Source organism: Pseudophryne corroboree, chromosome 10 (genome assembly GCF_028390025.1).
Source record: "Pseudophryne corroboree isolate aPseCor3 chromosome 10, aPseCor3.hap2, whole genome shotgun sequence".
NCBI lineage: Eukaryota > Metazoa > Chordata > Amphibia > Anura > Myobatrachidae > Pseudophryne > Pseudophryne corroboree.
Window position 1 is genome coordinate 309,102,916 of NC_086453.1, and position 27,924 is coordinate 309,130,839.

Below are 27,924 nucleotides of genomic sequence, written 5' to 3' on the forward strand. Positions count from 1 at the left end.
AATGGCTACCTCCTCTTAATGTCTCACTGATGTCACTGGCTTTTAGTGTACTGAGCGGCTGCCTCCTCTTCATGTCTCACTGATGTCACTGGCTCTTAGTGTACTGAGTGGCTGCCTCCTCTTCATGTCTCACGGATGTCACTGGCTCTTAGTGTACCGAATGGCTGCCTCTTCTTCATGTCTCACTGATGTCACTGGCTCTTAGTGTACTGAGCGGCTGCCTCCTCTTCATGTCTCACTGATGTCACTGGCTCTTGGTGTACAGAATGGCTGCCTCCTCTTCATGTCTCACTGATGTCACTAGCTCTTAGTGTACAGAATGGCTGCCTCCTCTTAATGTCTCACTGATGTCACTGGCTCTTAGTGTACTGAGCGGCTGCCTCCACTTAATGTCTCACTGATGTCACTGGCTCTTAGTGTACCGAGTGGCTGCCTCCTCTTCATGTCTCACGGATGTCACTGGCTCTTAGTGTACTGAGCGGCTGCCTCCACTTAATGTCTCACTGATGTCACTGGCTCTTAGTGTACCGAGTGGCTGCCTCCTCTTCATGTCTCACGGATGTCACTGGCTCTTAGTGTACTGAATGGTTGCCTCTTCTTCATGTCTCACTGATGTCACTGGCTCTTAGTGTACTGAGCGGCTGCCTCCTCTTCATGTCTCACTGATGTCACTGGCTCTTAGTGTACTGATTGGCTGCTTTTGCTTCCTTTCTCATCAATGTAACTGGATCTTTGTGTACTGAGTGGCTGCCTCTGCATCCTACCTCATTGATACCCCTGGCTGGCAGTGTACAGAGTGGCTGCCTTTACTTCATTTCTCACCGATGTCACTGGCTCTTAGTGTACTTGTGGGCTACTTCAGACCTGATCACAGCAGCAAATTTGTTCTCTTATGGGCAAACCCCTGTGCACTGCAGGGGGCGGGGTGGGGGCAGATATAACATGTGCAGAGCGAGTTAGATTTGGGTAGGCCATATTGTTCCATTGCAGGGTAAATACTGGCTGCTTTATTTTTACACTGCAGTTTAGATTTCAGTTTGAGCACACCCCACCCAAATCTAACTCTCTCTGCACATGTTATATCTGCAACCCCCCTCCCACAGTGCACACGGTTTTCCCCAGTAGAGAACAAATTTGCTGCTACGATCAGGTCTGAATAAGGCCCGGAGTGTCTTCCTCCTCTTCATGTCTCACTGATGTCACTGGCTCTTAGTGTACCGAATGGCTGCCTCTTCTTCATGTCTCACTGATGTCACTGGCTCTTGGTGTACTGAGCGGCTGCCTCCTCTTCATGTCTCACTGATGTCACTGGCTCTTGGTGTACAGAATGGCTGCCTCCTCTTCATGTCTCACTGATGTCACTGGCTCTTAGTGTACTGAGCGGCTGCCTCCTCTTCATGTCTCACTGATGTCACTGGCTCTTAGTGTACTGATTGGCTGCTTTTGCTTCCTTTCTCATCAATGTAACTGGATCTTTGTGTACTGAGTGGCTGCCTCTGCATCCTACCTCATTGATACCCCTGGCTGGCAGTGTACAGAGTGGCTGCCTTTACTTCATTTCTCACCGATGTCACTGGCTCTTAGTGTACTTGTGGGCTACTTCAGACCTGATCACAGCAGCAAATTTGTTCTCTTATGGGCAAACCCCTGTGCACTGCAGGGGGCGGGGTGGGGGCAGATATAACATGTGCAGAGCGAGTTAGATTTGGGTAGGCCATATTGTTCCATTGCAGGGTAAATACTGGCTGCTTTATTTTTACACTGCAGTTTAGATTTCAGTTTGAGCACACCCCACCCAAATCTAACTCTCTCTGCACATGTTATATCTGCAACCCCCCTCCCACAGTGCACACGGTTTTCCCCAGTAGAGAACAAATTTGCTGCTACGATCAGGTCTGAATAAGGCCCGGAGTGTCTTCCTCCTCTTCATGTCTCACTGATGTCACTGGCTCTTAGTGTACCGAATGGCTGCCTCTTCTTCATGTCTCACTGATGTCACTGGCTCTTGGTGTACTGAGCGGCTGCCTCCTCTTCATGTCTCACTGATGTCACTGGCTCTTGGTGTACAGAATGGCTGCCTCCTCTTCATGTCTCACTGATGTCACTTGCTCTTAGTGTACAGAATGGCTGCCTCCTCTTAATGTCTCACTGATGTCACTGGCTCTTAGTGTACTGAGCGGCTGCCTCCTCTTCGGGATCCGGTCTGAAGATAGGTCGACAGTCACTAGGTCGACATGGACGGAAGGTCGACAGGGTTTCTAGGTCGACATGTGCTAGGTCGACAGGTCTAAAGGTCGACATGAGTTTTTCACATTTTTATTTTTTCATACTTAACGATCCACGTGGACTACGATTGGAACGGTAAAGTGTGCCGAGCGAAGCGGTAGCGGAGCGATGGCACCATGCCCGAAGCATGGCGAGCGAAGCGGTGCACTAATTTGGGATCCCGGTCACTGTACGAAGAAAACGACACCAAAAAATAAATAAATCCTCATGTCGACCTTTAGACCTGTCGACCTAGCACATGTCGACCTAGAAACCCTGTCGACCTTCCATCCATGTCGACCTAGTGACTGTCGACCTATAGTGGTCGACCTAAACATTGTCGACCTAGACACTGTCGATTTGATGAACCACACCCAACCTCTTCATGTCTCACTGATGTCACTGGCTCTTAGTGTACTGAGCGGCTGCCTCCACTTAATGTCTCACTGATGTCACTGGCTCTTAGTGTACCGAGTGGCTGCCTCCTCTTCATGTCTCAATGATGTCACTGGCTCTTAGTGTACCGAGTGGTTGCCTCCTCTTAATGTCTCACTGATGTCACTGGCTCTTCGTGTACCGAATGGCTGTCTCCTCTTCATGTCTCCCTGATGTCACTGGCTCTTAGTGTACAGGGTGGCTGCCTCCTCTTCATGTCTCACTGATGTCACTGGCTCTTAGTGTACCGAATGGCTGCCTCTCCTTCATGTCTCACTGATGTCACTGGCTCTTAGTGTACTGAGCGGCTGCCTCCACTTAATGTCTCACTGATGTCACTGGCTCTTAGTGTACTGAGCGGCTGTCTCCACTTAATGTCTCACTGATGTCACTGGCTCTTAGTGTACTGAATGGTTGCCTCTTCTTCATGTCCCACTGATGTCACTGGCTCTTAGTGTACAGAATGGCTGCCTCCTCTTCATGTCTCACTGAGGTCACTGGCTCTTAGTGTACTGAATGGCTGCCTCCTCTTCATGTCTCACTGATGTCACTGGCTCTTAGTGTACTGAGCGGCTGCCTCCTCTTCATGTCTCACTGATGTCACTGGCTCTTAGTGTACTGAATGGTTGCCTCTTCTTCGTGTTTCAGTGACGTCAATAGGCATTGATTCGCTGTGATCTATGAATGGAGAAACATAACATACAAGTTTAGTACTATATCTTGCAGTCTCTTGTCCTGAATTTACCACCTCTCCAGGAGAGGCAACTTACATGAGAGATTTGCTTTTACTGTATTGCATCTACCGCTCAGGTTATTAGGTTTACATATGAGGATAGTGGGGGTGGGTTCCTACTTAGTATTTTCCCTTTTAACACTTTCAGCTTGAACAGTACAACAAAGGGTGCTTGTATATCACACGATGTTAGAGCTCAGCATTGTAGGAGAGGGTCAGTTACCCCCCTAACATAGACATGCTCAGATAAATAGTAATCAGCTGCTGTTTTTTCTTTTTTTCTTTATTGAAGCATTAAGGGGAGTATTCAATTAATGGTGAAGATGCGTTTTTGCGGCAAAAAGACACAAAATTACTGCAATTACGGGTAATTTCACCAAATGCCTATTCAATTGTCCGTAAAAAACGTTTTCATGGTAATTTTACCGCAAATTTCAATTCACCAACTCTGAGCTGGTGATAAAATTGTGGAAAATCCCTCTTCCCTCATGTGCTTATCCTTTCTTACTTTAATAATCTTCAACTGCATCAACTCCAGCAGTCTTCTGCCACCTGATACTTATTCCAGTGTCATCTGCTGATGTAGCTATGTTTATTTACCCTGTACTTGTCCTATACTGTCATCAACTGTAAGTTGCTGCTTTCCTGTTGGATTATTCATGTACTCTGTAATTGGGCGCTGCATATAAATAAAGGATAATAATAATAATAATAATAATAAATAATAATATTTTAAGTTAAAAATGTCAGGATTTGGTTCTGAACCCCATGGACAATACCCTGAATGACTAATTGGCCAATAATGACATGTCATTTTTGGGGTGAAGGTGCAGAATGATGGAAATTGGGGTAAAAGGTATGGGACAGGTAAATTGGGGTGATTTATGGGGTGAAGTATTTTTAGACTTGCAGATGGGAGTAATTGGTCTGTTTCCACTTTTTCTTTCCCCCCTAAAATGACCCAAATATATATACTTATACCCATTTTTATGTACCCCAAGTTAAATTTTAGTACAGGTTGAGTATCCCATATCCAAATATTCCGAAATACGGAATATTCCGAAATACAGAATTTTTTGAGTGAGATAGTTAAACCTTTGTTTTCTCATGGCTCAATGTACACAAACTTTGTTTAATACACATAGTTATTAAAAATATTGTATTAAATGACCTTCAGGCTGTGTATATAAGGTGTATATGAAACATAAATGCATTCTGTGCTTAGACTTGGGTCCCATCGCCATCATGTCTCATTATGGTGTGCAGTTATTCCAAAATACAAAAAATGCGATATCCAAAATACTTCTGGTCCCAAGCATTTTGCATAAGGGATACACAACCTGTACTTATTTTGCTGAAAAAATTTTAATAAATTTTTTTTTTTTTTTTACCTTTAAAAAAATAAAAAATGCATATAATAGCCATTTGACCCAATGTAAGTACCAGAAATACTGTTTACTATAACCAATAATAAACTTTTATACTGTTATCCGATGTTAGTTTAGATTTTTTGGGGTGTACGGACAGATTTAGCCATTTTCACTTTAAGTTTCAGCACCACTTTTCGCGGCAATCCCGCTTTCGCTAATTTGCATTTGAATAGGGCGAATCGCTGGAGCGAGCATACCTGCGAAAATTTACTTTTTGTGGTGAAAATTGCAATTGCTGTAAATTGCCGCGATTTAGCCGCTAATTGAATACCCGCCTAAGTAGCAAAATTAAATATAACACATTAAAACTCAAATAGAAAGGTCCTAGTACCAAGGTCTAGTCTGGAATAGATACGTGATATGATCATGTTTGTTAAACCACGGTCACATAATATATTGGTATTTCAGTGAATGTAAAAAATTATTGTCCAATTAAAAATAAAAAATGAGAAAAATTAAATGTAAATTTCAGTTAAAACCCAATAAAAGGTGTGCATATGAAATAAAGAGGGTAGGCTACTGTACACCCAATGCAGGTAAGTTGTGATGTATTTTGTACTTAGTTTACATTTCAGAACATTGTTGGTTGTAGCTAGAGATGTGCACCGGACATTTTTCGGGTTTTGTGTTTTAGTTTTGGATTTGGTTCCGCGGTCGTGTTTTGGATTCGGACGCGTTTTGGCAAAACCTCCCTTAAGAATTTTTGTCGGATTCGGGTGCGTTTTGGATTTGGGCGTTAAAAAACAAAACAAAAAAACCCCCCTCAAAAACAGCTTAAATCATAGAATTTGGGGTAATTTTGATCCTATAGTATTATTAACCTCAATAACCATAATTTCCACTAATTTCCAGTCTATTCTGAACACCTCACACCTCACAATATTATTTTTAGTCCTAAAATTTGCACCGAGGTCGCTGGATGACTAAGCTAAGCGACCCAAGTGGGTGGCACAAACACCTGCCCCATCTAGTCGTGACACTGCAGTGTCAGACAGGATGGCACTTTTAAAAAAAATTGTCCCCAAACAGCACATGATGCAAAGAAAAAAAAAGGTGCACCAAGGTCGCTGGATGGCTAAGCTAAGCGACACAAACACCTGACCCATCTAGAATTAGACTCCAGTATCATGTGAATTATAAGACAATATCACTGGAATTATTCGTTCTAATCAATGGTATTATTGGTCCAAATCACTGGAAGAAAATGATAAAATCACTGGAATTAAATGGCAGTAATGTCAGAAATTATATCAAATGGCAGTACCACTGGACGTATACGGAAGTGTCATACAGGATGGCACTTTAAAAAAAAAAAAAATAGTCCCCAAACAGCACATCATGCCAAGTAGCTGTCCCATATGTACCAAGAAGTAAGAGGGCAATGAGGTAGCTCTATGACTAAGCTAAGCGACACAAGTGTGCGGCACAAACATCTGCCCCATCTAGGAGTTGCACTCAAGTGTCAGACATGATGGCACTTTAAAAAATTTTATTTTTTTTATATGACAGGGACAAACCCACTGTCCTAACAATTGGCAGGGCTGATTAAACAAACAGCCAGGGGGAAACTCCTGAATCCAGTTTCTAACCCTGGGTAATAATTTTTATTACCCGGGATATAATAATAATCACTAAGGCTCCCCTGTAGTGATGTAGATGAGATTCCCCCCCCCCCCTCCAGTGGACAACCACATGGGAGTCCTTCCGCGTCACGCTGAGGATGCTAAGGGAGTAGAATCCAACCTCTGAACCCGTGCAGCTGTAGAGGGTGCAGACTTTCTGCTCTTTCTACGGCCTAGCCTCGTGCAGAAGTAGTCCCTCCCGAATTTTCTCGATCTGGCAGCCCAAGGGGACTGCATCAGAGAAGCAGAGTTACGTCTTCTCACAGGTGGTGCTGCGGAAGGATTTGTATTCCGAGTGTCCCCAAGCGGTGTCTCACCTGCGAAGGGGAGGTACCTCTTGGATTTGACGTCTGCGTTCCATTGGCGGATCCAGAGACCTCTGCGAGCCGCTACTGCCATAGAGGATGCTCTACAATTCATCAGCCCAATGTCCCTAATGTCTTTCAACATGAATTTAGCCGAATCCTTTATGTGACCTAGAATCAAGACAACATCATCCCTATGGATTGTATCAAGGTCTTTTATTAAATTGTCTGACCATTTTAACATAGCCCTAGCTACCCAAGTGCATGCAATAGTGGGCCTAAGGGCGGCTCCAGTAGCCGTGTAAATGGATTTTAGAGTTGTCTCTATCTTGCGGTCAGTCTGCTCCTTTAACGAGGCCGAGCCTGGTACAGGTAATGTAATTACCCCTGATGGCCTGGACACCGAAATGTCCATTATGGGAGGAATCTTCCATCTCCTTCTATCCTCCTCAGGAAAGGGATATGTCTTAAGTACATAATTGGGGATGTGAAAAACCTCTTCTGGGTTTAACCAGGATCTTTCAAATAGGGTATTCAACTCTTCCGGAACCGGGAATGTCACTAATGATTTTGCAGTTAGCATACAAGAATTTTCCTCTATTTGTATAGGTATTTCTAACACATCCCTAATGGCATTGATAAATTGCTGAATTTTATATTCCAATCTATCATAGTGCCCCCATCTAACTTCTGTGTCGATCCCTGTGTCGGCATCAATGTCCACGTTGGCCTTCAAGACCTGTGTATCAGGAGCTGAGGGGGTCCTAGATGAAATGGACTGATCCATATCTAGAGCATTCTTCGTAGCTTGTTTTCCAGCAACTTAATAGAGTATGCCCTAATGAACTCTGAGGAATCTTATTTCCTCGGCTATCCAGCCATTCTGTCTCCATCCTAATGGGATGAAACCACTCAAGGCAATCCTGAGTACCTGGTACAGAATCCTCTGATGAAGACACCTCCACAACCTCCAAAACATTTTGTTCTGACATGACACTGACCAGTGATACTGAGCACTGATGATACTACTGAGCAGTCATACTGAGAACTGACACTGAGCAGCACGATGCAGCACAAGACAATGAGCAGCTATACTGAGCAGTGAGCACTGATGAGGATACTAGAACTGACACGGAGCAGCAAGATACAGCAATGGACTACTGTACTGTACTACTACAGTGATCGCGCTGAGCCCAAAAAAAAGTGGGTCCCAGGGACCCCTCACTTTTAAAAATTGGGGTCCTACCGGTTCTGTTCTGGGTCCCATCGGAATTAAGGTTTTTATTAATATTAATCTTATTTGGACACTACAGAAGTGTTGCAAGGTGGGGGAATGGGGTGACAGTGCTGCTGGGCTGTGTAACATGCAGTACACTCTGCCCCAGAGCTTTAACTAGATATTTTGGTGCCCTTTGGCAGAAAGTGAATTGGAGCTCCACCTGCCAGAATCGAAACTACAGGCGGTGCGCGCCGCAGGCGCGCGCAAAAATTTACGGGCATGGCTTCATGGGGAAGGGGCGTGACCACATAATAGTGCCAATTCACATTACACCACACTGTAGCGCCGCTTATACACATTGCACCAGGTAGAATCTCCTATATACACTGCGCCAGGTAGAGCACGTTATACACACTGCGCCAGGTAGAGCACGTTATACACACTGCGCCAGGTAGAGCACGTTATACACACTTCGCCAGGTAGAGCACGTTATACACACTGCGCCAGGTAGAGCACGCCGTTATACACACTGCGCCAGGTAGAGCACGCCGTTATACACACTGCGCCAGGTAGAGCACGCCGTTATACACACTGCGCCAGGTAGAGCACGCCGTTATACACACTGCGCCAGGTAGAGCACGCCGTTATACACACTGCGCCAGGTAGAGCACGCCGTTATACACACTGCGCCAGGTAGAGCACGCCGTTATACACACTGCGCCAGGTAGAGCACGCCGTTATACACACTGCGCCAGGTAGAGCACGCCGTTATACACATTGCGCCAGGTAGAGCACGCCGTTATACACATTGCGCCAGGTAGAGCACGCCGTTATACACATTGCGCCAGGTAGAGCACGCCGTTATACACATTGCGCCAGGTAGAGCACGCCGTTATACACACTGCGCCAGGTAGAGCACGCCGTTATACACACTGCGCCAGGTAGAGCACGCCGTTATACACACTGCGCCAGGTAGAGCACGCCGTTATACACATTGCGCCAGGTAGAGCACGCCGTTATACACACTGCGCCAGGTAGAGCACGCCGTTATACACATTGCGCCAGGTAGAGCACGCCGTTATACACATTGCGCCAGGTAGAGCACGCCGTTATACACATTGCGCCAGGTAGAGCACGCCGTTATACACATTGCGCCAGGTAGAGCACGCCGTTATACACACTGCGCCAGGTAGAGCACGCCGTTATACACACTGCGCCAGGTAGAGCACGCCGTTATACACATTGCGTCAGGTAGAGCACGCCGTTATACACACTGCGCCAGGTAGAGCACGCCGTTATACACATTGCGCCAGGTAGAGCACGCCGTTATACACATTGCGCCAGGTAGAGCACGCCGTTATACACACTGCGCCAGGTAGAGCACGCCGTTATACACACTGCGCCATGTAGAGCACGCCGTTATACACATTGCGTCAGGTAGAGCACGCCGTTATACACATTGCGTCAGGTAGAGCACGCCGTTATACACACTGCGCCAGGTAGAGCACGCCGTTATACACATTGCGCCAGGTAGAGCACGCCGTTATACACATTGCGCCAGGTAGAGCACGCCGTTATACACACTGCGCCAGGTAGAGCACGCCGTTATACACATTGCGTCAGGTAGAGCACGCCGTTATACACACTGCGCCAGGTAGAGCACGCCGTTATACACATTGCGTCAGGTAGAGCACGCCGTTATACACACTGCGCCAGGTAGAGCACGCCGTTATACACATTGCGCCAGGTAGAGCACGCCGTTATACACATTGCGCCAGGTAGAGCACGCCGTTATACACACTGCGCCAGGTAGAGCACGCCGTTATACACACTGCGCCATGTAGAGCACGCCGTTATACACATTGCGTCAGGTAGAGCACGCCGTTATACACATTGCGTCAGGTAGAGCACGCCGTTATACACACTGCGCCAGGTAGAGCACGCCGTTATACACATTGCGCCAGGTAGAGCACGCCGTTATACACATTGCGCCAGGTAGAGCACGCCGTTATACACACTGCGCCAGGTAGAGCACGCCGTTATACACACTGCGCCATGTAGAGCACGCCGTTATACACATTGCGTCAGGTAGAGCACGCCGTTATACACATTGCATCAGGTAGAGCACGCCGTTATACACATTGCGTCAGGTAGAGCATGCCGTTATACACATTGCGCTAGGTAGAGCACGCCGTTATACACATTGCGCCAGGTAGAGCACGTACCTTCCGCACCACCAGGGCCCTGTGCTGTCACCGCTGTTTCCGTCCGGTAAAAGAAGTGAGAAGAAGTTTGAGGAAGGGGGGGGGGGGGGCACCTCGGGAACAGGCTCCCCTGTCACAGGCCCGCTAGCTGGGCGTCCGTGGGGATGCTAGGGACACCTGATGGTAATGGTGCAGCCCGCTCTTCTCACGGCAGCAGTATGGTGGCAGAGCACGGCAGGGGCTGGAGGTGAGGTTCCTGGCCGGTCACCGCTGCTCTCCTTCACACAGATCGCGGGAGAGCACACTGGAGGCAGCCGAGAGGGAGGCAGATATCGGGTTGGGAGGGAGCTGCAGTTCACGGTCTTGGCGAGTCACCGCCCGCCCGCAGCACAGCGTACAGCAGCCTCAGAGCCGTCTTCTCTCTCTGTCCGGCCCCCGTGTGAAGCCACTGCACGTGACCAGGAGGGGGCACCGCCAGACTGCCAGTGGTAAGGCTCCACCTCCGCTCTGTACGGGCAAGAAGCGCCGTCGCCGTCAATTTACAAGGAGTTGGCTGCAGCGGAGCGCGTCCCCGGGGACCCTCACATTTTTGAAAAGTGAGTCCCCGCCTTCAGATCCGGGTAAAATACGCGCTATAGCGCGTATTTGCGAACACTGCTACTATATACTCTTCACCACAATGCAGCACTGATACTGAGCACAGATATTGAGCACTGATGAGGATAATACTAGAACTGACACAGAGCAGCAAGATACAGCAATGGACTATTGTACTGTACTACTATATACTGGTCACCACAATGCAGCACTGATACTGAGCACAGATATTGAGCACTGTTGAGGATACTAGAACTGACACGGAGCAGCAAGATACAGCAATGGACTATTGTACTGCAGTATTATATACTGGTCACCACAATGCAGCACCGATACTGAGCACAGATATTGAGCACTGTTGAGGATAATAGAACTGACACGGAGCAGCAAGATACAGCAATGGACTACTGTACTGTACTACTATATACTGGTCACCACAATTCAGCACTGATACTGAGCACAGATATTGAGCACTGATGAGGATAATACTAGAACTGACACGGAGCAGCAAGATCCAGCAATGGACTATTGTACTGTAGTATACTGGTCACAACAATGCAGCACTGATACTGTGCACAAATATTGAGCTGATATTGGGCTATTCAGGCAGAGAACGTAGCCACGTCCTCTCTGCTCAATCTACACTGCACGAGTGAAAATGGCGGCGACGCGCGGCTCTGTATATGGAATCCGAATCTCGCGAGAATCCTACAGCGGGATGAAGACGTTTTTCCTCGTTCGGGTTTTGCGAGTAAGGCGGGAAGAACCGAGGCTGCCTCGGACCCGTGTAAACCACGTGAAGTTCGGGGGGGTTCGGATCTCGACGAACCGAACCCGCTCATCTCTAGTTGTAGCTATAACTATTCTGTAGTGAACAGATCATCTAAATTTCGTTCTCTTTTGTCTCCGTTTCAGCTATGTGGCCTTGTCGGAGAATGAAAAGACTGGATACAAAGCCCGAGAGCTGAAGTCTGTCTATGTGGATGCAGTGGGACAGTATCTGAAACTGATCTTCCACAAGAATTACCCAAATCGATATAACTTGTATAACCAGGTAAAAAGGAGGCAGGAGCAGCTCAGTGCCATAACACAAGAAAGTACTACACCCGCACAAACAGGGAAGATAAATGTAAAGTGCTAGTTGCAAATTATTAAGGTGGTAATAATCCCTATATATTTTAGCAAAGAAGAGAAATAATGTTCGTAATCCGCTATATATCACTTGAAAATAGTAAAAGCAATCCGTTAAAAGATGAACGTAAAATGATGGAAAGTCGCAAGTATTCAGGTATAGAAATTTTATTTTTTTAAAACCATCTGCTCTAAGAAAAAAAATAATGTTACCTTAAAAAAAAAATGAAAAAGAAAATAAAGTATTTCATAGTAAAATACTTTGCAAAAATTAACAATGTGTCTGATCAGAAGGGGGATCTTTCCGCCCCCTGTTAATTATGAATAAATGTCTGTCAAGCTGCCATCATTAGACTAATTAGCCTGATAACCAGGATTGTTTATTAATTGTGGAAACATCACTAAATTTCATCTGCATTATTCATTGCTTTTGAAATGCAGCCATGGACAGTAACCTGGGTTTAGCACAAGCTAATCTTGCCTATATTATTTATTCTCCTAATGTGTGTATCCAGAACAAAACTTGATTTTATTTTATTTCTTTCCTTTATTTTCGCATTAGGTTGCCCTAATTGCAATAAATATAATTGGTGACCCGGTGGACTTTGATGAAGATGACATGGTAATTCCAAATTATTTTTGTAAGATTGCATACTACAGTATATATTACGTGTATAGGTGTTTCTATAATGGGTGCAGTGTGTGTGGTGCACACGGGCCCCTGGGTCCAGGGTGCCCACCACAATACACCCATATTTAATTACTTACCTCTCCATTGTCCCGCGCTGCTGATGTCGGAGAAATCACTCTGAGAATGGCGCGGCCACCATTTTTCTAGTGATTTGTGCATGCTCAGTAAAGATTTGCGTCCGGGTTCATGGTGGGTGCCATGTTTATGGAGACCAGCACATGCACACTAGAGATTAGTCTCCAGGGACACAGCTGGAGCCATGTTTCCAGAGTCCATGTGCAGAGTCTACGGCACCACAGAGAGGAGGGGGTTCCACAGAGATGAGTCTGCACACGGGTCCCCTCCTCTCTTAAGCCGCCCCTTATTACTTGCCATAGATGATTTTCAAACAGGCTGCAGAAATGTAAATTGAATCCTTTAATGTTTATCAAATGCTATGTATTGCTTAAGAATATCTAAATAAAAATCGACCGTGACCTGCCCCGTTTCTGTCATGCGCGACCCAATGGCTCTCACTGCAGCTATGGAAGGGACAGAGCTTGAGAGGAGAAACACCCGCGGGTTTAGTATGAAATACCTACAATCAAAATTCTGCCGGTCAAAATACCGACAGCAATTGACTGCTGGTCAAAATACAGACACTGTCAAAATACTGACATTTAAAATGTCGACAGGTCAAAAAGTCGACACGATTTTCATTGGGTTTTTGTTGTGTGTGTCGACATGGACACCGTGTAAGTGTACTGCGTTCCCTCGCATTTTATTCCCCCTCCATGCCCACTGGGATGGTAAAGTATGAACAAGTCGGTTTCAATGAAAAATTGACCTGTCGACATTTTAAATGTCAGTATTTTGACCTTGTCGGTATTTTAAATGACGGTGTTTTGACCATGTTGGGATTTTGATTGTAGACAAATTGACCGCATCCACACCAGCACAAAGAAAGTAGAGCGGGCTGTGCTGGATTAATATGCTGGGTTCATATTACTAGTGTATTCAATATACAAATTAATAATATATATGGATAAAGTCTAGGGGCTTCAGGGTTCAGACAAAAATGAAAGTAAACTCTTAAGGGATTTTTTGTGGCTATTTTCTTTCTTTACTTGAAGGAGACGTCATCCATACCTGTCTTTTATTTCCTGATTTGATCTTAATAAATCCAATGTTGTCATTAGAATACTGGATTATTGTTACAAGGAAAACCTATAGAATAAATGAAAGAATTTCTTGTGAATCCGAGGGAATTATCTATCTTTTGGAATGCCCATGCGGGCTACAGTATATCGGACAGACAAAAAGAAAATTACAATTAAGGATACCTGAGCATATATAATATATATATATATATATATATATATATATATATATATATATATATATATATAATAGAGAATGTGCAAGCGCCACAAGTGTTACATATATATATAATATAATATAATATAAAGAAGGGACTTGAAATGCACAGTGTTTCCAAACATTATAAGGATTACCATAACAAAGATCCTACAAGTCTAAAATTTGTTGGCATACAAAGAATCCAGAATAATTGGAGAGGAGGAAATATCGAAATGGAACTAAGAAGAAAAGAAACTAAATGGATTTATTACATGCAGACCTTACAACCAACTGGCCTTAATGACGAACTAGATATCAATGCTTTTTTATATTAGTTACTTACATAATATATATATATATATATATAAAGACTTTTATACTAAATTTATTTAACCAGTACAGATGTATGCACCTTTATCTTGAGTAGTTTTCTGTGCCTAGTCACAACATGACTTATTAGCATAAACCCTTCAGCTATTGTTCTCAACTGCAATACAATACAGAGAACAATACAGCAGGGGATTAAGGCATTACAGCAAGGGATTAAATCTGACTGGCCAGTCACATTTAATCCTATTAACCGTCAAGATAAATGTGGATACATCTGTAGCTTTTAACATTACTTATATAGGAATTGAAAAACACATGGTTGCCGCTTGTTTAAGAGAGCATCCTGTTACATACTTCCTGTTTTTAAGAAGAACAATAAAGTTTTTTTTAATCAACAAAAGGAATCTACTAGCAAAGATCTATATCCTTGACAAAGGGCATTAATGCCCAAAACGCGTTGAAGAGAGCACACTTTACAGAAGACGGAGCCGCAATTGTGACGTCATCGCCGAGCGTGACTAGACGCTGCTACCGCACGTAGTGCACAAGGGAACCAGGAGCCGGACATCAGCGGGAAACCACGGCTTATTAAGAAATATGGTGGTGGTACCCAATACCACCAGTCCACCGCCGGTGCCGCAGGGCGCTAGGTCTCTGTCCGCAATGAGCATGCAACCCCAGGCAACGAGCACGAAACCAATTGCCTTTTTTCTTGAACGAGCAAGAAACCCCTGACAATGAGTATGTAACACCTGGCAATGAGCAAGAAACCCCTGGCAACAAGGATGTAGGGCAATAAGTCCTACTAGAGGCATTATGTGTGTAAGCGGCACTGCAGGGGACATTATGTGTGTAAGCAACATTAGTGAGGCCTTATGCATGTAAGCAGCAAAGCAGGGGGCATCGTGTGTGTGTGTAAGAAGCACTACAGGGTGGTATTATGCATGTAAGCAGCACTGCAGGGACCATTATGCGTGTAAGATGCACTAAAATGCCATGGGGGGGAGTCGCAAAATGTAGAATTATGCCACTGCATGTATAGCGTTAACCAGAAGTGCCGGGAACCCCGGGCACTGCCAGGAGAAAATGCAGAAAGCTGCATCTTTTGCCATGAAACCCCTCGCAGGAAGTAAACAGAAGCCTTACTGTGGGGCATATTTTGTAAAGGGCATTTTTGTGTGTGGGACATAAAATGGTGTCCGTGGCATAACTGTGTGTGGTATAATATGTAATAGGCATTACGGTGTGTGACATAATGTGTAATGGCATTACGGTATATGGCATAAATGTGTAATAAGCATTACAGGGTGTGGCATAATGTGTAATAAGCATTACAGTGTGTAATAAGCATTATGGTGTGTGGCATAATGTGTAAAGGGCATTACGGTGTATGCCATAATGTAGCTACTCCCCTACTTTTGTGTGACCACTCCCCCTCATGATACGTGGCCACGCCCCTTTTTTTTACTATCAGAACCACTAAGAAAAAATTTCTACTTGCCCCATTGCTCTGATCTCTCATTTATATTTTGTTTGCCAGCCATCCCAGGATAAACTTATTGACCAGTACCTGGGGAATAGCTCAGAAGACACGGCTATTGATTCATCTTATGCTGGGTAAGTAAAACAAACTCAGACCTATGTCATTTCATGTTAAAAGTATATGTAGATCCCATCCCATATCATTTGAAAAATGCTAAATATAGTATTGTATAGTATTGTGAATCTTCTGTATCGCAGAGTATCTGTGCATAGCAAGGCAATATGTGCAGATACGCCATAAACCAATGAGATATAATGTAAGGGGAGCTCTCCACAGAAGAGGAACTATACGTTTTGGGTGATACATCATCAGTTCTTTTTCCTGTAAGGTAGGAAAACATCTATTGTCATGTACGTACTCCCCATCCTCTTACCATTGCTTGGATAACAGGTAATGCTACCAGGAACCTTTTGAATGAGCTGCCACTGTTATTTCTATATAACTGATAATTTTAGAGCAGCCTGTGGGGGCAGCTGTTTTGTGATGGAACCGTTACTAAAAATAATGTCACTTAACTGTTCAGTAGGAGAATGTGACCTCAGCCGGTGTAATGGTGGGTTCCCAAACACAAGTTTAGACTTGCAGAGAAAGTGGTTCAGCACGGTCACATTGTACTGTGAATTGAATATACTATTGATTAAGCCTATTGTATGGTTGCTTCCAAAGTGTGCCTGCGACATTCACTCTGTAAGAGAGCATTCTGTGCACATCGATCTGGTAAGCCGCCCTTGAGCAGTAGCCTGGTCTGGATCATAACGTGAGCTAAATATTACTACAACATGGAAACTGTTAGTCACCACAGATCTGCTCCAAACAAGGCTCAATGATCAGTAGAACTTCCAGTCCAGTTTTGCACCCTCACAAACGCAATAAGCAAAAAATAAAAACAATCGCCCTCAGATCTATCTGTCTCATCTGTTTATCTGTCTATCTACCTCATATATATCTAGCTACCTACCGTCTTTATATCTATCTGCAGTGTTCTCCCCATGCATTATTGGGAAGGACACCCATACAGCTTCTATCTTATATCTATTTATGGGCAGGCTAGATGGGCCAAGTGGTTCTTATCTACTGTCAAATCCCATGTTTCCATTTTATTCTGCTTGTGTCTCCTACGATCAGACACTGGTACTGCTGGTGTGATTACTATGGTTTTTGAGTTGTTCGTGTTGCCCCTGTATGTCTATTATTGTGGATTTTAGACATAAAGGGGCATATGTAACAGAGTCCGAATATGCCAGAGGTGCGGGATGCCGGACGATCTTGGATTTTTTTTTTTTTTTAAAGCGGTAATCGCTTACAAGGCATGGTTTTACCTTGTAAATGATTGCCCTTTCAAATAAGCATCCAAGATTGTCCAGCAATCCCGCACCTTCGGCAAACTCGGACCCTATTACGTATCACCCCAAAGTATTCCAGAGTCCAACAAAATTGCAAGAAGAACAATTTACACCTTGGTAAAACCATTTTGCACAGCAGGTGGGGCAGATTTAAAATGTGCAGAAAGATTTATAGTTGGTAGGGGCGTGTCCTTGCTTAATTATGGATTTCATTGTAAAAATAAAGCTGCCCAGTATTTGCTTGCTTCATGCAAAAGCAGCCAGTATTTACCCTGCATGCAAAACAATAAATTAACTTGTACCTCTTACACTGGAACATGGGGCCTATTTCTGACCTGATCGCTGTGCTGCTAATTTTGTTGTCCTAAGATCAGATAGTTGCTGACCAAGGGGGAGTGTAAATTCGCCCCGTGCAAGTGTGCGATCGCATGTACACGCCGTGCGAAAATGTCCCTCAGTCAGTGGACAGCTGCAAATCCGTTCACAACTCACTCACCATTGAATGGTTTTTCCAGTGTGTGCCGTCTGTGCGTAGCCCAGGACTTAATCCTACAGTGCGATGGGAACAGGCTGATCGGGTCCGGAGCTGACGTCACACACCCTCCCTGAAAACGGTCAGTTACCATCCACAAACGGCCTCTTTCTGTCAATCCGCTTGCGCAGTCAGTCGATAATCGCCCTCAGCAGCGATCAGGTCTAAATCGAGCCCATGGTTTGTTCAGGTTCAAATTGCCTGCTCATTGTCTGCTTCTTTTTTGATTTGCTAATAATTCGGAATCTGGCCCAAAGTTAGTAATGAAATAATCAGACATTTGATTAGTTTTAGACTAGTTTAAAACTGTATCTTTTATGTTGGAGTAGTGAATTAACATTGGGGTGGAATCTAAGGCTTCAATAAGGAGAATTATGTTCTGAAATGTAAAAAAAAAAAATTCTGAGCGTATTTAAACTAAACAATTATAATGAAACTATAACGTATTAAATGGCAGTTGCAGATGAATGGCGGACCACCCAATGAGAGGATGTAGCCTCCATCATTGCAGCAACATTAAGGGCCCCAAGTCTGATGGAAATAAGCCAAAGTGCCCAGATCAACTGAAACGAAATATTCCCTAAAATAAATCCTACTTTATTGTTAATTAATTTTCTGTAATGCACACAGGGAGCCTTGTCTGTACAATTGTAGATACTAGTCCTTATCGCTCACAATAAAGCAAGCACTGTTCTATATTGCCCGGGACCATTGTTTAATAATTATGTAAGATATTTAAATATTTCTCTAGCATCCATAAGGGATATTGGGGAATCTAGTACGATGTGGTATAGACGGGGTCCAAAGGAGCCAGTGCACTAAATTTCTTCAACTGGGTGTACTGGCTCCTCCCCTCTGTGCCCCCTCCCACAGGCAGTTTAGAAAAAAGTGTCCTCATGGGAGGATGCGCACTCTGCAAGCTCCAGAGGATTTTCTTACATTTTATTTAATGCAAATGGTTCTTGACCTGACTGCGCTCATCCCCTACAGTTCTAAATGATTGTGAAATAATACAGCTCAGTAAACTAGATACTATAAAGAAAAAGTTTTACTTGCATAACACTATGATAATAATCACACTCAAATATGAAGTGAAATGAGGATGAAATAATAAAAAATGAAATAAAATGCATGAAACTGAATTCACGATCCTGTGCTCCAATGGGGAGCACTTAGCATATAACTCAGTCCTTGTGCCACTGATCTTAATAATCAATTCCTTGTAGTATTTAGCATGTGTGCAATAGCACACAGACTAATATGCTGGAAATGGTTGATAAGTCAATTTGTGGTTCCTTAATAAGGCTCACAGGTATAGGATAACCCCGGTCTTTACCGGTCTGTAAAAGTTCCTTTCAATGCCTGTCTTTATAACAGAGGACGGCGTCCCGTACCTCTGTAAGTGAAAGCAGGTGTCAGTGCACTCTCGTTGCGGCCGTAGTGATAAGGGATACAGGTGCGGGGGACAGCGAGATCTTTCGGTGGCTCCGGACCGACTTGCCGCTTGGTTCGTGTGCCCGCTCTGCCGGTTCGTCCTGTTACGGATTTCCCCGTGAGCCCGCAACACTCGCCGGGCTAGTCGTGGTCACGAGGGAGGGAGCTTCGCCGCAGGATCTGTTTGGAGCCTGTGGCAGTAACGCACCTCCCCACAACGGAGAACTCACCTGTAGGATCCTCTTGCTGCCCGTCCGTCTGTACGGCTTACCGGTGTCTGCGCCGTGGGTCCGAAGGTCTTGCAGCACTCTCCTGCTGTCCGCTGATGTGTGGTGTTCCTCGTTCGTCTCCTCCTTTTATTTAAACTTTTACTTAATTTGGTATGCTGTTTGGGCAACAGCATACCTGCACCGTGGGAGTTAGTGGTGGATGGGGGGGGGGTTCCGGCCTTACGAGGTGCAGAGCCGCTTTCCCGCTGCAGGACCACAGCTGCAGCACACCGCACACCCCTAACGCTGCCTGAAGGTGACATCGGTGGTGAGTACAAAGTTCAAAGTGCGGCTGACCACGGGCGCGGCGTACGGGACCCTCCCAGGAGGGTCCCTCTAAGATCCCCCATGTAGACTGGCACAAAAACGCTTTGACTAGCACTTGTTGTGATGTTTTTAAGCTATATGGAGACAGTGCCAGTATAATATATTAGTGTAACTCCATCGCGATTGGAGGGGGCGGAGCTACATCAAAGCAGGACCTGAGGTGTTTTAGCGCCTTCTTCTGCTTACTGCAGCCATTCTCAGCGCACACAGCGCTTCCTGATTCCTTAGCCATGCTGGATCTCTGGTACAGGGTGTAGCAAAGGGGGATAGCCGCTTGTGTACACTATCTGGGTCCTCTTTAGGACAGGAATTGTTGGTGTTTACTGTAATATAGTGAAATGACAGCCTCATTGGCTGTACAGCTCAGGGTGTGCTGGTGTCCTCTCTCTGTATATCTCCTTTCACATACAGTAGGGCAGGCTTGCAATATAACTGTCTGTGTGTATGTGTATCCTATTGTGCTTACTGTGAAACATGGGTAAACACAAACTGTGGCAGTGTATGCCACACCAGATTCTCTCCATTATCTACTGACTCTGTTTCATGTGAAAAATTGCAACCAATCTTCACAAATACGTGAAGAGTCTGGGGGAGAGGGTCCAGAGCCCTCCTGGCTAGTGTCTCTTAAAACTATGATGTCAGATATGTCATCCCAGCTCACTGCTAATGTGCAGAAGACTCGGCTACTACAACAAGCTGTTGCAGATTTAGCTGCTAGGGCAGATGCATCACAGCCCCCCCCTCTCTCATGCAGGTCCACAGAAGCGAGGGTTACCTGCTCTACTCTCTGATACAGATGAGGATGTACAGGAGGATGGGAATGACTTGGATCCCGTTAGTGGGGATCCCGATTCTGCTACGGGTATAGAACCCCTAATTCTGGCTATATGGGACATGTTAAAGCTCCCTCTAGAGGACACTGCATCACAGCAATTGTTTTTCTTTACACAAAACAAGCCTAATGTCACTTTCCGTGAGTCTACAGAGTTAGATGACCTGTTCAAGCTGGCCTGGAAAAATCCAGACAAAAAAATTCCTAGTGTCCAAAAATTTTTTTTCACTTTCCCATTTGCTCCTTAAGGTAAGAAATTTTGAGAGGAACCCCCAGGGGTTGATGTATCAGTCTCTCGCCTGTCCAAAAAGGCAGTGCTGCATGCCCCAGGCTCCTTTACCATGAAGGATCCTGGGGATAGGAAAATAGAGACTACACTCAAATCTATTTACATTGCAGCAGGTGTATCACAAAGGACGGTCATTTTCGGGTTGCTGGATGCCCCATGCCATACATTTCCGGGCCACTCAAATTCAGGGGGGCCTCTCGGGGGATATGCCCTTGGTCACTTTGGTGACCCTCCTAAAACACATTCAGGACACTATACGTGTCCTCTGTGATTCGCTCAAGGAGATGGGGAACGTTAATGCTAGGACTTCTGCCATGGCAGTGTCAGTGGATTGCAGATGCAGAATCCAAACATAGTGTGGAATCCCTCCCCTTTTCTGGGGAATGGCTCTTTGGGGTTGAATTGGATACCTGGATTTTCAAGGTTACGGCTGGGAAATCCACGTTTCTCCCCTCTGGGGCCCCGCCGGCAAGACTCTCCTACCCTGGGCCATCTGTCCAGTCCTTTCAGTCTCACAGATTTCAATCTAAGGTCAGAGGTGCCTCCAATGCGACTACAGGCACCAGAGGTAAGTCCAGAAAGCCTGCAAGTACCAGCTCTCAGGAACAGAGCACCAGTTCTGCTTACGCTAATGCCTCAGCATGACTGTGCTCACCCACCCCGAGGGGATCTCGAGGTGGGAGCTCGACTGCGTTACTTCATCCGCGTCTGGGAGACCTCCTGCCAGGATGCCTGGGTCAGAAATCTCGTTTCCCAAGGCTACAAGATGGAGTTCGACAGATTTTTCAAATCAAGCTTACCAGCTTTGGAGGATATGGAAGTTACGTTGCAACAGGCCATCCAAAAGTTGGTCCCGTCCCATGTCATTGTTCCAGTACCAATACCGCAACACGGCAAGGGGTTTTACTCCAACCTGTTTGTGGTGCCGAAACCGGACGGTTCGGTAAAACCCATTTTGAATCTAAAATCCTTGAATACTTATTTGAAGGTGCTCAAGTTCAAAATGGAATGCCTGCGAGCCGTGATTGCAGTCCTGGAAGAACAAGACTTCATGGTCTCCTTGGATATCAAGGACGCCTACCTCCATATTCCGATTTGGCCGCCTCATCAGGTGTACCTGCAGTTTGCCCTGCTGGACAATCACTTCCAATTCCAGGCACTGCCCTTTGGCCTGTCCACAACCCCGAGGGTATTCACGAAGGTGATGGTGGAGATGATGTTCCAACTCCTGGTCCAGGGGGTCAATGTTGTACCTTACCTGGACGATCTTCTGATTAAAAACAAGATCCAGGGAGCTTTTATTGCTCCATATCGACCGCACTGTCCACCTTCTGTCACACCATGGGTGGATCCTCAACTTACAGAAGTCCCACCTGGAGCCAACTCAGAGGCTCCTGTTCCTGGGGATGTTGCTGGATACTGTGGCCTAGAAGGTTTTACTACCAGAGGACAAGGCAAGATCACTTCAGGAGATGGTCTGCATGGTTCTCCGCTCTACTCCGAGTGTCCATCCATCTTTGCATAAGATTATTGGGAAAGATGGTCGCCTCATATGAGGCAATCCAGTATGGGAGGTTCCATGCCAGAACGTTACAGTTGGATCTCCTGAGCAAGTTGTCCGGATCACATCTACAGATGCACTGGTTGATTCGACTGTCACCTCAGGCCAGGATTTCCCTCCTGTGGTGACTACATTCCTCCAATCTTCTGGAAGGCCGGAGTTTTGGGATTCAGGATTGGACCCTCCTCACAACAGATGCCAGTCTTAGGGGATGGGGAGCTGTCACCCAAGGGGTGCAGTTCCATGGCAGGTGGTCAGCCGACAACAGCCTCCTTCCGATCAATATTCTGGAACTTCGGGCGATCTACAATGCTCTATTTCAGGCCTCTCCTCTGCTCAGGGATCACGCGATCCAGGTAAAGTTGGAAAACGCCGTGGCGGTGGCGTATATCAATCGACAAGGAGGGACAAAAAGCAGAGCCTGCATGCGAGAGAAAATTCTCCTCTGGGCGGTAAGAAATGCAAGAGCTCTGTCAGCAATCTTCATTCCGGGTGTGGAAAGCTGGGTAGCGGACTTCCAGAGTTGTCGCGATCTCCACCCGGGGGAGTGGGATCTCCACCAGCAGGTGTTCCAGCCCCACCAGTCATCAACTGGTGGGGCTGCCCACAGATAGACATGATGGCTTCTCGTCTCAACAAGAAACTTCCCTGGTATTGCTTGTGAACCAGGGACCCTCGGACAAGAGCAATGGATGCACTGGCGTTGCCTTGGCCTTACCGGCTGGTCTACCTGTTTCCTCCATTTCCTTTGCTCCCAAGGGTACTAAAGCGAATCAGAAATCAAAGAGTCCAGGCAATTCTGGACATGTTCGTCAAAGACCCTTGGCCTCTGCCGCTAAGAAGCGATCTTCAGCAAGGACCGTTCATCTACTCGGACTTACGGTGACTTCGTTTGACGGCATGGAGGTTGAGCGGAACATCCTAGTTCACAAGGGCCTTTCCAAGAAGGTTATTGCTAGCATGGTTCAGGCAAGAAAACCTGTGACGTCAAAACACTATCATATGTGGAGGAGATATGTCTCTTGGTGCAAGGAGCGCACGTATCCGCCTGCTGAGTTTCACTTGGGCCGTTTCTTGCATTTCCTGCAAGCTGGTGTGGATAAAGGCTTATGTCTGGGTTCCATTAGGGTCCAGATTTCAGCTCTCTCCATTTTCTTTCAGAAGAAATTGGCAGTGTTGCCAGAAGTTCAGACATTCTTGCAAGGGGTACTCCACATCCAACCCCCTTTTGTGCCGCCTACGGCACCTTGGGATCGAACCTCTGATGACGGTAGAAGACAAGTACCTCATGTGGAAGACGGTGATGTTACTGGCCCTGGCTTCTGCTCGACATGTCTCAGAATTGGGGGCCTTGTCGTGTAAAAGGCCATATTTTTTTTTTTTTTACGAGAACAGGGCAGAGTTCGGACTAAGCAGCAGTTTCTGCCGAGTGTTGTGTCTGCGTTTCACTGGAATCACCCTATTGTGATTCCGTCCGGTACTGTCGCTTCTGTTCCTCCGGAGCCATTGGATGCTGTGCGAGCCTTGAATATCTGTGGGGGTCATTACGAGTTGTTCGCTAGCTGCTTTTGTTTGCAGCACAGCGAATAGGCTAAAAAACTGCAATTTTGCACATGCGTATGGGGCGCAGTGCGCATGCGCGTTATACTTTCACAAAAGCCATTGCAGTCTCACACAAGGTCTAGCGACTCTTTTCAGGCGCACTGCTGACCGCAGAATGATTGACAGGAAGTGGGTGTTTCTGGGTGGTAACAGACCGTTTTCGGGGAGTGTGTGAAAAAACGCAGGCGTGCCAGATAAAAACGCAGGAGTGGCTGGGGAAACGTAGGCGTGGCTGGTCGAACGTAGGGCGTGTTTGTGACGTCAAAACAGGAACTAAACAGTCTGAAGTGTTCGCTAGCTAGAAGTAAGTCTCGAGCTACTCTGAAACTGCACAATTTATTTTTGTAGCAGTGCTGCGATCCTTTCGTTTGCACTTCTGCTAAGCTAAGATACACTCCCAGAGGGCGGCGGCTTAGCGTTTGCACTGCTGCTAAAAGCAGTTAGCGAGCGATCAACTCGGAATGAGGGCCTATGTGAAGAGGACGGCTCAGATCAGAAAGACGGATTCCTTGTTCGTGCTCTATGATGCACGGAAGAAGGGTTGTCCTGCTTCAAAACAGTCCATTGCTCGTTGGATTAGGCTTGCTATTCTATGCCTATGTGTCGGCAGCCTTACTTGTTCCTAAGTCTCTGAAGGCCCACTCTACAAGATCGGTGGGCTCTTCTTGGGCGGCTGCCCGTGGAGTCTCAGCCGTACAACTATGCCGAGCTGCTTCCTGGTCGTGGAAGAACACTTTTTTGTTAAGTTTTACAAGTTTGATACCCTGGCCAAAGAGGGTACCCAGTTTGGGCAGGCGGTGCTGCAGCAGTCTCCGCACGTTCCCACCCATTCTGGAAGCTTTGAGATGTCCCCATCGTACTAGATTGACCAATATCCCTTATGGATGCTAGAGAAAAGAGGATTTTAATTACCTACCGGTAAATCCTTTTCTCGTAGTCCATAAGGGGTATTGGGCACCCGCCTCAGTGCGTGGACTTTTCTGCAGGATCTTGTTCTGTGGTTACCTGTTCAGCTGTTGCTGTTGTTGTTACCAGCTGTTGCTGGTAGTTCTATGTTAGTGGTGAGCTGGTGTGTAAATCTCACCACTCTTTGTGATCATATTTGCTTCTCTCATATATGTCCTTTCTCCTTCGGGCACGTTTTCACCTATCACTGCCTGTGGGAGGGGGCATAGAGGGGAGGAGCCAGCACACCCAGTTGAAGAAATGTAAAGTGCACTGGCTCCTTTGGACCCGGTCTATACCCCATCGTACTAGATTCCCCAATATCCCTTATGGACTACGAGAAAAGGATTTACCTGTAGGTAATTCAAATCCTATTTTATCAAAACAGAACAAACGTCCAAGTCACATGAGCGGGATGCAGTCCGTATACCGGCTGTCGAGATCCTGGCGTTCAGGAGACAGACGCCGGAATCCCGACAGCCGGTGAAATACTGACGCCCGGAATCCCGACAAACGTTCGGTATTCCCACTCAGTTGGTGAGTCCATGCCGAGTGGGAACTCACTGCTGGAATTCCGGCAGACGCGATGCTGCTGTCGGAACACTGACAGCCGTCATCCCGTCTGCCGGGATATCATATGTATGATATCATGAGCTGATTGTATCATGATTGTATCATGAGCTGATTGTGTTAAGGTGAGGTTTGAGATCTCTCACTAAGATTTAAATAGAACAATTATTACTGTTAAAGTGAGACCAACTGCAGACCCTGTAAGATGTAAATAGTCTTAAATAGAATCCATCACATACCTTTGTTAGGTGTTAATATAGTGCCTAGGGGCAGGTTGGCAGGTGGCCACTATGCCAGCTTCCACAGGAGCCTTCTGCATGCTGGACTGTCCGACCACTCTGTGCTCTTCACCACTAGACTTGTATTTATACACCAGATAGATGACCCGCCACTGGCACCGCTCACTCTGCACAGGGCACTTGGTAGGAGGGGTGGTCTTCTGTATGCCGGCGGTCGGGCTCACGGCGCTCAGTATACCGGCGCCGGGAGCCCGACAGCCGGCATACCGACACTTATTTTCCCTCGTGGGGGTCCACGACCCCCATAGAGGGAGAATAAAATAGTGTAGCGCGCCACCGTGCCCGTAGCGTGGCGAGCGCAGCGAGCCCGCAAGGGGCTCATTTGCGCTCGCCACGCTGTCGGTAAGCCGGCGGTCGGGCTCCCGGCGCCGGGATGCTGGTCACCGGGAGCCCGACCGCCGGCCAGCCGTAGTGAACCCGGTAGGAGATGGAGAGGCCAGTCTACGCAATATTGTACACAGGAATGCAAATGATCGATCCAGCAACAGTAATAGGGGTGTTGTAAGATATTTATAGTGTATAACCAACATATACAGTATGATGGGTGCGGTATAACGAGATCAGTACGGTAAACCGGCAGCCGGGATCCCAACCATCAGTATACCGACAGCGGCAGCAGGTATGCCGGCCACGGGGCGAGCGCTGGCAAGCCCCTTGTGGGCTTGCTGCGCTCGCCATGCTGCGGGCACAGGGGCTGGCTTTGCCCGCCACAGGATTTATTCTCCCTCTGTGGGGGTCGTGGACACCATCCATGTGTATACTTAGGCTTCCCACTCCTGAATTACACAGGTTCTGTGGCTGATTGCCTTCAAAGCTGAATTTCACCACGTATTAAGCAGTTCGAGAACTTGTGTAATTTATTAGTGTCCCGGTTTAAAGGGACAGTATGGGAAGCCTATGTATGAAATGTGCACAAAGGTGAGAATGGAAGGATAAGACTGGCAGAGACGGAGTGTAACGCTGGGCTTTATAAATACACCGCCACATCTAACGCTCATCATGCATACATCGGAGCCTGTTCTCAGGCAGATTCCTGGCTGTACACCCTCCTTTTGTAAATTGCTTCTCTAAGCATTAATGTCTTGGCTTGCAGGAAGAATGACTCTATCTCTCTTCTGGACGACTTGGCCTTTGATATGTACCAAGATCCAGAAGTGGCACAAATAATCCGCAAGTTGGATGAGAAAAAGCACGAGGCTGTGCGCCATGAACACTACGACTACGCCAAGAAACTCAAACAGGCCATCGCTGATCTGCAGAAGGTGATGACTGATTACGTTTTGTCAGTTTAATATGAAGAGATTTTGGAGGATTTGATCGTAGATGAGTTAATGACGCACTCTCAAAATATGTTACTCAGAAATGGAGGTGGTGGGGCGGTTGGAAGCGTAACTTATGAGAAGAAAACCCAAAGATCCTGTGGGAGGAAAGTTTCCATCATAAAGCTGAAAGTAGTAGTTGAGTAGTTTATTCTGAATTCAGGGCAAAGTCTAGCTCAAAAACTTCTGAAGCAGTAGCATTAGGCCACAAGGTTGTGAAGACCCCAATTAGTATATTGGGGATGATTCAGACCTGATTGTAGATGTGTGAAAAAACGCACATCTACGATCGTTTTCTCTGACATGCGGGGGGGGGGGGGGGAGCACAGGACAGGGCAAGTCCGCCCCGCATGCCAGGTCCTGCCCCCCTCCCCTCCCCACACGTGCGAAAGCATTGCATGTCTTTTGCATCCGTCGAGTAGCCTTCTGCATACGCAGCCTATCTGCGAAGACAGTCGGCTACCCTCTATGTTTAGGGTTGCAGTGGCTGCGTGTGACATCACGCTGCCGCCGCAGCCCGCCCCACAAACAGACTGGACACGTCTGCGTTGTCCGGACCGTACGTCCCCCCCCCCCCTTCATACGCTGCCCCTTCCTGCGCCGCTACCCGCCTCTGCCTGTCAATCAGGCAGAGGCGATCGTACAAGTGAGATGCCGTCGTGGCTTCTGTGCGTGTGCACACTTTTTACTGTGCATCAGACTGCTAACGCTGCCGCTGCTGCAGTCCAGTCTGAATTAGGCCCATATATGGGTAAGAAA

The 27,924-nt window shown here is 46.4% G+C and overlaps 1 protein-coding gene across 4 annotated transcripts in view; it reads left to right on the forward strand.

Moving 5' to 3' along the window:
- CEP104 (centrosomal protein 104) overlaps positions 1-27,924 on the forward strand; it is a 232,639-nt gene that overhangs the window by 22,191 nt on the left and 182,524 nt on the right. For all 4 annotated transcript variants that reach the window (XM_063943460.1, XM_063943461.1, XM_063943462.1 and 1 more), the window contains exons 4-7: positions 11,726-11,864; positions 12,504-12,563; positions 15,841-15,917; positions 26,940-27,108. In XM_063943460.1, coding sequence (XP_063799530.1) covers positions 11,726-11,864; positions 12,504-12,563; positions 15,841-15,917; positions 26,940-27,108 — 445 coding nt within the window. The remainder of the gene's footprint in view (positions 1-11,725; positions 11,865-12,503; positions 12,564-15,840; positions 15,918-26,939; positions 27,109-27,924) is intronic.